Raw genomic sequence first — 13,507 nt, forward strand, 5'->3', positions numbered from 1 at the left:
ACCAGTGAAACTTAGTCTATTTTTGGTGCATCATGAAATAAATCAGAAATCTGGTTTTGAGTGAAATAAGTATGAATAAAACTATTTAATGAGCATTTATAACAGTTCAAATGGCTCACTATTTGGCAGGTATTGTGTTAAAATCACCCTTTTTATTCATGAATTTATAACTGCTTATCAACGATTTATAATGCATTTGTAAATGAGTTATTAGTCATTTATGAACACCTTTATAAACCCTTTACAAAGGGAAACTTAATGTAAGTGTTGCCAAAAAATGCTCTAATCCATGTATGAAACAGGCTACCTCTTTTAATGCTCAGATGCAAAGTAAACCACCTTTTCTTTATGGCAAGAACAATATAACGTATGATTCAGTGATATAAATAATACTGTAAAAATAAAAAATACGGTGTACTACTGTGTAGCAGTGGCGTTCCGTCCATATAAGCTGCGAATGCTCCGCATACCCAGGCCATTTGAGAGAATAAGTTTATGGGATAATTCATATAAACATGATTATAAGTTGATCCCTTGTCATTTGAAATTTAACTTAAAGCTTAAAGAGTTAGTAATAAGTACGTAAAAAAATTATTATTATTTTTTTTGCCAAACGGCAGTCATTTTCTGTAAATCTACGTCAGTTATGGTTGCTTCCGGGTGAGCGGATTCTCCGCAGCTTTCTCGCCTCTTCTCTGTTGCTATGACTCGTCAGGATTATAGCGCGTTCTCAGTGATTTGCTGGTCTGTGGCAGATTTAATGTGCGAGGTAAGTTGTTTGCGAAGCACTCGCCCAAGCGGGAAAATGCGCCGTTGCTGCCAGATCTCAATTTTCCGAAAATTACATTGTGTTTGATGCAAAACCAACTCGACTAAATCAAAAGAAAACAAACACTGTATATTTTTATTTTCTCAAGCAAAGCAAATTTTAAAAGTCCACTGAACAACTTACATTTTTGGTCATAGACAACGTATGTTGAAGATATACGTTATTGTCAATGTTATTGCCTAAGCGGTAAAAAAAAAAAAAAAATGTATAAAAATGGGGGCGCTATAAAATTTTAATAATAACAAACATATTGTTTTGCGTATGCTCGTGTTGCTTACAGTTGAAGTCCTTCTCTGATTTTATTATTGTTTGCAAGGTTGCAGCATTACTTATAAATGCAATATTTTAAATACTTTTGGGTATTTTGCATGGTCTGTTATGTCACCTGGGTGGGAGTTTTAACTCCTATTCACTGTGAATAAAAAATTATTTAGCTGATGCAGAGAGACATATAGACCGGGGGAATCCCCCCCATCTCCCCACGATCTGATTACGTATCATAACGTAACTACTAGGGATGTAGCGATTACCGGTTTGACGATAAATCATGATAAAATTCCCCACGGTTAGTATTACCATTTCATATTAGATTACCGCAATTTGAACAACTCACGATAAATAAATACTGTCCAGCATAAAGCACAGTTTTAAGTAACAGTCTCACGTGCGCACAGCATGCAGAGTAGTTTCGTTTTGAGTGAAAACGGCGGAAAAGCTGGGAGGTTTTTATTTACATACAGCCTGTGTGCAGTTTCTGTCTGGCCAAAAATGAACAGAATTTGCATGCTCTGCTGTCAATTTTGACCGGTTGATGAAAAACAAGCTTATGTGGATTCTACACATTTAAACAATTCAGATAAGTTATCTAGAATTATTGATGGAGCAGATAAAATACATATAATCATTTATTAATCAATTATCATTTTGACTTATATATTTTCTTTATTTAAAGACTGAAATGTCAGGTCTACCTTTTTATGAAACTTTTTCAAAGCTTTATTTGAACATCTACATTAGATATTTCAACATGCTATTAAACTGTTGTCAGTCAAGTTGTCATTTAAAATCCGAACATCATTGGTAATGTTATTGTTTTAGTGATTATGCAAACAAAAAGTCATTTTATTTGTTGTTTGTTGATTTTTAAATATAAAATTTGGTGAAGTGATTTATGTGTCGGTACTTTTTTAACATCTCCAGCACATTTGAACAAAACCGTGATCATACTGATAACCGTGATCATTTTGGTCACTATAATCGTGATAAGAAATTTTCATATCGTTACATCCCTAGTAACTACGTGTAAACCTTATTTGGCGGTTTTTACTTGGAAAACCAGCTATATTTTTTTTATGTGTGTGTCTATAAAACATTTTTTGTAGATATAAAATGTTTAGTGTTATAAAAATGTAATGCAATTTGTAAAAATATTACTCTATATTCTAAAAATGTAATATACTAAAAATAATTATTTCTCTCTCTCTCTCTCTATTCTTTATTATATTCTACATTCTGTAGTTATTTCATTACATTTCTGTAATTAAATAATGTAATTTTTTAATAATTATAATAATAAAAAATATAACTAATATTAATATTAGTAATATTACTAATATGTGTGTGTGTGTATATATAATTATATTATATATTAATAATTATAATAATGTATATATTTCTATTATGTATTGCTTGAATTATACATATAATGTTTTGTATTTTATAAAAATGTAGTACACAAAAATATTGCTATGTATATTTTATTTTAACATATATATATATATATAATGTTTGTTTTACTATTATATTTTATTATTGTGTTTTATCTCAAATAATTTTTTACAATTTATATATAGGTATATTTAATTAATTGCAAATAATTCATTTTATTTATTTATTTATTTTTATTAATACATTTCATCCTGACAGAGTCTGCCAATTTAGGATATTCTGCCAAACTGAAATTCATGTGATTCAAGGATGAGTGCATTTTTGGGTGAACAATCCCTTTAATTGTGCAAGAGAGAGTTAGTGAATCTCTAAATTTTCAAGTCATTTTCACCACATCTTGTACACAGCGTTCAATATTCAATTGTATTAAAAACACAGCTGCAAATCACCGTTAACGCTTTTATCAGCTCGCTTTTAAGACAGTCAGACATCTTTTCTTATTACATTAGTGCCATTTTGGTTTCCCCTGAATGGGAGGCACGCTAAATGAAAGTTACTCTAATCAGAAGCCAGATTGTATTGCCGTGCCCTCGGCGGCGAGGGTTTTATGACTGACTGTGGACCCGTGAAGAGCCGAGGGACGTTAGTTTATCTTTGTTGGTAGTTTTGATAGAGTGCTTGCTCAGCACGGAGGGCATTAGTCTCATTATTGTGCCTCTGCTATCAGGAGATGAGACTTCAGCGTTACTGCAGGAAAACACAATATTCAGATCCCTCGCAGCGGGACCTTATTTACCACCACAAAAGATGGTTTCGGCGTCGATAAAACAACACAGACGTGTGATTTTTATGATGTCTTGTTGATCTAGGTGAACTGTTGTTAAAAGTGCTGTAGCTATTTTCATCGTCTAGCATTAGAAAACTTAGAAAGCGTGTTGCATTTGCCAGCAACTGGGCGGATGTGAGTGCGTTTCCCCTGCTCATTTCTCTGTGTGCCAAGGGTAATTAGACTGTTGTGTCTAAGTGTGTGTCTCTCTCTCTTTGCATGTCAGTAATGCTCCACACACACACACACACACACAATCTCTAGTCAATGCAGCACAGTTAGTCTCGGTGCTGCGGCCGTGCCGATGTGCCGATCCGACCTGCAGCTGTGGCACTTACAAGCACCCTAGTGCTAGATAAAACATTCAGTCCCAGCCAGTTTGTCACTTGATGGCTGAGTCCTCATGTACAATGTTAACTATAACTAAAAGCAGCAACGCTACTAACTTAACTACATTTTTCAGTAGCATGACTGCGGCTCATGTGTTTTCAAAACAATGCAACATTTCCAGTACTTTTTCCAATGAGAACTGTTTTAAAAAATGATTCTGTTTTGTAGCAAAATATTTGTATGTATTTGTATGTTTAACTCAGTTATATAAATGAATGTATTTAACAGACATGTTTATCACATTTATCATATTTATTTATAGGCTACATAAGTACATAATATTATTTAACATATATAATGTTATTTATTATTATTATTAATTATAAATAATAAAAATATAAAATGATAGAACTATAGATAGATAGAAAGTTAAAAGTTATGAATAAATATATAAATACATTTTAATAAAGTGGGCAAATATTACAAATAGTATTTTTGTAATGATATTTAAATAATATATATCAAATTGACACACACATACACATTATGTGTGTTATTTATTTTATTATGATTTTTCATTAATTATAAATAGTAATAATAATAAAATGTATACAATATGTATAGTAATTAATTATATTATTATATTATTTATATTTAGAGGCTTTGAGTAAATATATAAATAAATATTATTTTTGTAATCATTTTTAAATAACACTTTATTATGATTATTCATTGTTAAATATAAATAACATTTATATAATAATGTTACATATAATTATTTATTTATATTTAGATGTGTATATAAGGTAAATATATCCAAGTAATATTAATAAATAAAATCTACAAATGTATATATAATTCTATATTTATTATTATTATTGCTATTATTATTAATCATACTATCATTTATAATAATTTATATTTTAAGAAGAAGAATAAGAAGAAAAGGCCAATAAATCAGAAAATGTACACATAAATAACATTTGATTGATTGATTGATTTGATTGAGTTCACCAGAAGGAGACCTAAAGGTCAACATGATGACCTATCATCCATCCACATCTGCAGACTGACCCATTCTCCTCAAGCGTTGAGTGTGTGCTTTACTGAGTCTAGCAAAGGAACCTAAACGGCCTCCTCATTAGCTCCCGGCATGGGGTGTGCGGCCTCCCGCGGCTCTCTGCATCCTCAGACACAGTAATCCTGTCTTATTTCATGCGTCTTTGGCCTGCCTTCTGACCTCTACCATCTCTGCCTGCTTGCTTGTATTTTTCAGAGGCGGCTGAATGTGTTTGCAGACAGAAAGCCAGTTCTTCTGGTGGTTAGCAGCTATTGACACTATCCATGTGTCTGTCTAAGACATGTAGATTTTGGCTTTCAGTGACTGTGTGTTTATGGGTGTGTATGTGTGTGTGTTTGTCCTTGAGTGGGGAATGACCATCACAGTGCAGTGTTTGGGGAAGCGTCGGTAGCTGTATGTGTGTGTTTAACTGGAATTGTGTGTGTGTGTGTGTGTGTGTGTTTGTGATTGCAGAGTGCAGCAGCAGCTCCGAGTCCTATCCTTGGAAACATGCCCACAGGAGAGGGGATGCCGGTCGGCCCCGTTCCTCCGGGCTTCTTTCAGGTACACACACATGCACATGCATAGCCAATATATGAAGTAAAAAGAAGAAAAAAAACTATTAGACTGCATTCTGTGTACTACTGTATACTTTTTACTATGGATGGTCAAGTTGACTACATTGAATTGTGGGAATATGCTTCCATTAAGTTTTTGAGGTTGTATACTGCAAAGTTGCTCACAGATAATGTGTGTGTGTGTGTGTGTGTGCGTTCGTGTGTGTGTGTTTTGAGTGACACAATAATATTTCTCTAATAATATTCAAATAATTATATATATACATTTTATAAATTAAAATATATATACATTTTTATAACATCTCTAATATATTTGTTTATATTAAATTTTTTTATTATAAATTAAATGTTGAAATAAATTACATATACATAATATTTATATATTCATTTTGAAATGTTGATCACGTCACATTGTGGGAATTGTCACAGATTCATAGTATACATAATGTATGGGTAGTGTGGTATTTGTGAACATAACCGTAGTCTGTATAAAATGTATATTTTATTGACAGAAAATTAGGTGTATTTGAGTAGTTGATGTGAAATTATTTTAAATAGCATTTCTGCATAATTCTTTTGTATAATTTGTATCTCATTCTTTTTATATAGAAATTATTTATGAAACCTCATATTAATGCTGAACTGCAAAAATGTTGAAAAATATAAAAGAAATAGTGACCAGTCCCAGAATCTAAAAGATATATTTTCTATTATACATCAATTTAATTTTTAAACTCCAATTTATTGTTGAAAATAATTGAAATAAAATTATAATGTATAATAATAATAATAATAATCAACATCAAGGTATTAGAAATAAAATAATTTATATTAATGGATTAATATAATCATTTTCTTTTCAAATTAAAACGTAATAATTTAGATGTTTTGGTTATTTAAAACTTGATATTACTATATAATGAAAAATGTTTTGTCTTTTATGTTTCTTTTACAAAGGGCATAAAACTTCATGTCCATTATGTGTAACTAAACATTTGAACATGATATAATCTTTCTATAAGCTCATACAGTCATAAACTAACCCTGTGTGAATTTGAACCTGTTTTTTGTTTTCTGGTAGTTTGCATGCGAGTTGAATAGCACAGGTTTAGAGTGGCTGAAAATAACTCACGTGTGCACACTCACGTCACATCTCTTCAGTCAACTCTTCTTCACTTAGACCTTTGATTTTAACTGGGTCTTGTCCACCTTGATCTTTCACTGGATTTTAGGGCGAAGGTGTTTTTTAATCCTTTTAATTCTGTCTCCGTGAACCATAACAAAGTATTAAAATCCCTCAAACATGAACACAGGGACAGAGACGAAAGAACACGCACCTGTGGCTTATTTCTGAAAGGCTGAGCGGTTTTGCATGCGGTGCGATTGTAAAATAATTGTAAAGTAATTTCAGACAAAATTACTGTGATCTGAATACTTAAAAGAAACGTTTTCTCCTGCACAAGCATGACCTTTGACCTGCGTGACTCCAAATAAAGTGTGGCATGTTTTCATTTTGATCTGGTGTGGCTGTTTGTGCTCTTGAATCACCCGTTTGAAGGAAAGAGGCGATGTGACCCAGATGCAAAGAAAAGTCATTATCAAAGGAGAACGGAAAGATCCTCTAGAGTGTATGTTTACCGCCGCAGTTAGTGTAACTCAACACCTGTGTTGACATATGAGGTATTGCTTTAGAAAAAGAGTTGAAAAATGAGGCAGATCGGCCCCGTCAGCTTAAAGAGCGCTCATAAATCAGCCGTCTTTGTGCGTAACGTCACTATCCTAAGGAGCTGTGGTATTTGACACCCAGTGTGTTGTAATTGGTTTGATTAAGAGCGACAGGATTCCAGCAGCCTGACTGACTGAAGCAGATCTCCAAGCTTGGGGTGGGGGGTGCAGGAATCCCCTGCCGATCGCTAATGGTGCTCGTCTAATAGAACGATAAGCTAAGAAGATCAAATCATCTTTCTTAAGTGGCTCAACAAAGGCTCATCTGCCTCCTGCGGTTTCTGACGGGAACAGTCTTTCTTGGTTATCAACATTTGAATTTGCTGCGTGTATACAGTCGCAGGGTTAACTAAAACTATAGAAAAAAGGGAATTCGTTATTTTAAATAAAATAAAATAAAATAAACGTTACCTGAAATAAAATAGATAAAAAAAAACGTAAACTTATTTTATTTCAGATAGATGCCAGGCCAATTGCATATATACATTTCTGTATAATTCCTTTGTATTATTTGTATCGAATTCTTGGATAATTTTTATATGTATTATTTATGAAACCAATGAAATGCAAAAAAAATTTGAAAAATATAAAAGAAAGTTTTGATTTTGCACCGTGTAGTTGCATGATTGTCGCAAGGTTATTATTGTTAACTAAAATATAAAACTAAAAATAAATAACCATTTGTTACTTATATTAAAATGAAAGTTAACTGAAATAAAGTTTTGTATTTTACTTGTTTTATTTCAGCTAGTTGTCTATTTATGTAAAAAAATATTTAAAAAAACATTTGATATTTGCTCTGTATTCACAGTTGCAAGATTGTTGCAGTTAACTAAATAAAAAAAAGTTACTTAAAATAAATGTTAACTGCAATAAAATAAAATATATACAAATTAATTTATTTTATTTAAGCTAGTTATGAATGTTATGTATAATTCTTTCATATTTTTTGTATCAAATTCTTGCAAAAAATGTTTAAGAACGTTGAAAAAAATATAAAAGAAACATTTCATTTTGCTCTGTGTACACCATTGCAATTGTTTCAGGGTTGTTATTATTGGTAAAACAAAAACAAAAAAAACTTTTTGTTACTTAAAAGTTAACTGAAATAAAATAAATTATATAGAAACTTAAACTTATTTTATTTTATTTCAGCTAGTTGCCAAGCAAATTGCATATATACTTTACTTTTATGTATAATTCTTTTGTAGTATTTATCAAACATATTGCAAAAAAAAAAACTGTTTTAAAATGTTGAAAAAAATTATTGTATGATTGTCACAGGGTTATTATTGTTATCTAAATTTAAAACACAAAAAATAATAATAAAATAATAAGTACTAAAATAATTAAACTACATAATTAAATAAAATAATAATACAGATATATAAAAATTTATAAATACTATATAGGCATATTTGAAAAAAAATGAAACTAATAAACAAAAAGCACTGGAACTTAAACTAAAGTTAAATTGAAAATATAAAATCTAAAGATATAAACAAAAACTATAATAGTATAATCAGTGATACTAATATAACAAAGGATTTTGTATATTAAGGGAATAGTTCACCCCAAAATGGAAATTTTGTTGTCATTTACCCTGTTTGACTTTATTTCTTCTGTGGTACACAAATGAAGATCTATTGCAAAACGTCCAGAGTGTTCTTTTCCATAATAGTAGTGGCTGTCGAGCTAAAAAAAAAAAAACCTTCCACGGAAGAAAGAAAATCATATGGGCTCTGGGACCACACATGCGCGGAACAAGCTGGAGGATGTTGAAGTCGAGATGATTCCGGGGGAACAAGAGCAGAAGAGCAGCAGATGCATTATTAAAGGCACTGCATCCGCATTCCGCTCCATTCCAGCCTCTCATCTTTAACTTTCTCTACACTCCCACTCTCTCCTCTCTAAGAACTGAGGCGTGTCATTTCTCACTCAAATATGCTATTGTCCCCCGAGACGTCCTGGTCCTGCCCTTAAAATGTGTTCTCAAAGCAACACCTAATTACCAGCTGGCCCTCGCCCTCCAGTGCCCCGTGACTGATGGCATGACCTAATGTTACTTTTTCTCTTGGAAACAGTATGTGCATCTCTATTAAAGACGGAATAATATTTATATAATTTTTATTTTATTTTTAATGCCTGAACATGGTGAACATAGTGTAAGAACTATATGGTGAAATATAAATGATCCATTATTGTCATTTGTAGTCAAGCAAAGGATGCTATATTTGTGTGAACATCATTGTAGCTCAGCAGTAACGATTAGCTACAGCTTGCAACGAATAGCGGTGTAGTGTGCCAAAATATTAGGCTAATTTTAAGAGGTATGAATGAGATAGTAAACATACTTTACAAAAATGTCATCTCACTTTCTCTCATACAGTGGGTTTGGAAGTCATTTATTGTGGTAAAATAGTTTATTTTAGTAAATTTGGTTCATTCAGAATGAATGAAAAAATTTACTCATTGATTCTGCAAAGGGACTGTAAAGATTGATTCTCTTAATTCATCAATTTTTATATATATATATATATATATATATATATATGTGTGTGTGTGTGTATATACAGTATATATATATATATAGAATATATATATATATAGAATATATATATATATAGAATATATATATATATAGAATATATATATATATAGAATATATATATATATAGAATATATATATATATAGAATATATATATATATAGAATATATATATATATAGAATATATATATATATAGAATATATATATATATAGAATATATATATATATAGAATATATATATATATAGAATATATATATATATAGAATATATATATATATAGAATATATATATATATAGAATATATATATATATAGAATATATATATATATAGAATATATATATATATAGAATATATATATATATAGAATATATATATATATAGAATATATATATATATAGAATATATATATATATATGTGTGTATATATATATATATATATATATATATATAGTGTGTGTGTGTATGTATAGCTTCTCTGCCTTAGATTCAACCAGAATATTTTTGCATATATAGCGAAAATCATTAAAAAATAAAAAATAATGTAAACAAATATATATATATATATATATATAATGCGATTAATCATTTGACAGCACTAATTTATATCAATATTTTTAGTTAACATAATATATAATATGTTGATTTAATTAAAAAATGTGGATAACTGAAATTAAATGTATTATATTACATTAAAATGCATGATATACTTGGATTTTTGTATAAATTATAATAATATAATATAATATAATTGCATTTATGTAATTATTTTAAGTTAACATAATATAGAATATTATGATTCACATTTGTATAATGCATAATACATATTGTATAATGAATCTAGTTAGGAGGGCTATATGTATATGTGTGTGTGTGTATATACATATATATAGCCCTCCTAATTAGATTCATTATACAATATACAATAAGCTACAATATACAAACAATATACAAGTTTTGTTCATCAGGAATTGATTGGATCGTGATCACTGGATTTGTTTCAAAGGCTGAGCAAATTATTATATTTGAATAAAGATTTCAAAGACAGTATTGAGTATCTTGTAGTTTGAGCACAGCTTCCCGAGCACCACTGGGTTGTAACAAACACGTCCCCCTGTGCCATGGGGTCAGACGAGGACTAGGGTTGTGACGGTGAGGAAATTTTTCCACCGGTTAATCGACATGTGACAACACCGGTAATACCGGTATCACCGCGGGGGCGGGGCGTTCCCTCTTTTCCTCGCTTTCCTTCGCTTTTAAATAGTTTGTAAAAGCGGCATGCGCATTTTACTTTCATTTTCAAATAGTGGCAATTGTTCGTTTTTAGTTCGTTTGAATTTTCCCTCTTTTCCTCGCTTTCCTTCACTTTTAAATAGCTTAAAAGCGCCGTGCGCATTTTACTTTCACTTTAGAATTAGCGGCAGTTAGGCGTCAATTGCTTGAATGCAACAACAAAATACAATGTCAAACTCACTTTAGCGTGTATATAAAGCATAGAACTTTTATTAACAAAACAAATAAAAATACACCATGCTATAGGGCTGGCTATGCCTAATAATTTTTTTTTTTTAAATACCTTACATAGAGTTTAAATGTACAAAACTGGAAACAAGTAAACATGTATAATATATAACCAGATAAATAAGAAATGTAGAACGTTTATTAGCAAAACGAGTAAGAAAGCTTGGAGGCACGGCATACACCTTGATGTCAAATAAAATAAATAAATTTCACAAAGTTTAAATAAAGTAAAAGTCAGCAAACACCGTGGAACCAATTAAATAAGAAATGAATGTTTAAAAAACTTCCAAAATCACCTTAGATAAACGGCAAGAGTCAACAGGCTTTTCAAAATCCAAAATATTCCAAAACTAAATCATCCGCGATCGTCTTGTCTGTCTCACCCCACTCTTCTTGTCAGTCAGCTCGACTCACTCTCCTCACTGGAGAAATGAAATCTGATCTGTGATGCAACTGTCGTTCAACTGCATTGAGCAGCCGCGTTCAGTTTTTAATTGTAGTGTCTGTTCTTTTACTGAACTAAATTATTTTTATTACTATAAAAAATCAAAACGACGGTGGGGTTTGGTGACGCGGTGGGCAAGTGACGTAACCGGTTGTGCGGTATCACCGTCAGCATCGTCTATCGCGGCAAGCCTAACGAGGACAAGCCTTTAATCTTTAAGCTCGGTGTGAAGAAATCCACAGATCCATCGAGCTTGTAAAGTGAATGCAGGCTGTTCAGAATGCATATATATGAGATCTGCTTCTCAGATGTCTGTAGAGGTGGGTGGAAGTTTCAGTAATTCAGGCAGATGGTTTGTCAGTCAGGTGTTCTGCGGCTCGTCATCTACTGCAGCACATCTGCCTGTGCTGGAAATCGTTTTGTGTCAGAAACACTCAGTCCATCATCCAATTCATAAACTTTATTCTTGGCTTTCATCGTGAAGTATTGAGACTTTAAAGTGCCATCTGTTTAATCCATGTTTAATCAGCTTTATGTTAATGCATAAATATATACATGTTAATAATATATATACAAAATGTTCTACAACCAGATCATCTGTGATGAGACATGCCATTTGTGTTGCAACATTGCAGAGGTTTTAATGATGGAAAATATGATAAACGTAGAACACTGTGCTGAGCGTTTCAAATAAGTTTTGCAGTTGTTTTGTCTTTGTCATAGTGAATCAGCCTCTGCAACAGTCTTCTCTGATTTCCAACAGACTGTCATTAGATCGAACAGAGAAGGTTAGCGTAACAGTGTCCCCCAAAGGCCCGAAAGCCACATAACACTGTAACTTTACTAACTTCAATGTATTGTAATCAGCTGGTATTTTGGTGATTTTTTTTAGTGGATATATGAAGTCAGTTCATCACTATGAACATGTTACAACAATACCTTTTCTTAATTTTGAATATTATATCCATAGTTTTATCATTTCAAACATTGTTTGCTGGAAAAATTGACATTTTCTTTGAATCTAATGTAACATTCATGCGATTTTAAGGGATAGTTCACCCAAAAAGGAAAATTCTGTCATTGTTTACTCACTCTCATGTTGTTCCAAACCAGTATGAGTTTCTTTCCTCTGCTGAACCCAAAAGAAGGTATTTTGAAGAATGTTGGTAGCCAAAACGTTGATGGTAGCCATTGACTTCCATAGTATGGGGAAAATACTATGGACGCCAGTGGCTACCATCAACTTTTTGGTTTTCTCACTCTCATGTTGTTCCGAACCTGTATGAGTTTCTTTCATCTGCTGAATGTAAAATAAGATATTTTAATAAACGTGGATAACTAAATGGTTGACTATGATCATAGACTTCCGTAGTATGAAAAAAAATACTATGGAAGTCAGTGGCTACCGTCAAATGTTTGTTGTTCCAAACCAGTATGAGTTTCTTTCTTCTGCTGAACCCAAAAGAAGATGTTTTGAAGAACGTGAGTAACCAAACAGTTGACGGTAGCCATTGACCTCTATAGTATGGAAGAAATACTATGGAAGTCAGTGGCTACCGTCAACTGTTCGGTTACCCACGTTCTTCAAAATATCTTCTTTTTTGCAGAAGAGGAAAGAAACTCACACAGGTTTGGAACGACATGAGGATTAGTAATTAAAGACAGAATTTAAATTTTTGGGTGATCTATCCTGTTAAGTGTCTAAATACATTTTTGCATCACTTTGCACTCTTTGGATATCAGTGATTTGTCTCTTTGGCTTCTACGGAGCGGCACAAGAGAGTGTCCAGCACTTAATATTTCATGCGCGTAATTTGATGTAACTTGATAACAGGGAAATATGGTACTGCAGCAGGGCTGAAGGCCTTAGAGATCCACGTCCTGCTGATTAGAGTCAGAGTGAAGCATGCTGGGTATTACTCTGCTCCGAGTGCGAGATACTGTTCTTCCACCAGACTAATGGAGATGATTTACCC

General features: G+C 31.8%; 1 protein-coding gene across 1 annotated transcript in view; it reads left to right on the plus strand.

Moving 5' to 3' along the window:
• LOC107589015 (single-stranded DNA-binding protein 2) overlaps positions 1–13,507 on the plus strand; it is a 69,581-nt gene that overhangs the window by 43,827 nt on the left and 12,247 nt on the right. The window contains exon 5 of the mRNA XM_016277311.1: positions 5,188–5,277. Coding sequence (XP_016132797.1) covers positions 5,188–5,277 — 90 coding nt within the window. The remainder of the gene's footprint in view (positions 1–5,187; positions 5,278–13,507) is intronic.

Source organism: Sinocyclocheilus grahami, unplaced genomic scaffold (genome assembly GCF_001515645.1).
Source record: "Sinocyclocheilus grahami isolate Dianchi unplaced genomic scaffold, SAMN03320097.WGS_v1.1 scaffold110.1, whole genome shotgun sequence".
In the NCBI taxonomy this organism is placed as follows: Eukaryota; Metazoa; Chordata; class Actinopteri; order Cypriniformes; family Cyprinidae; genus Sinocyclocheilus; species Sinocyclocheilus grahami.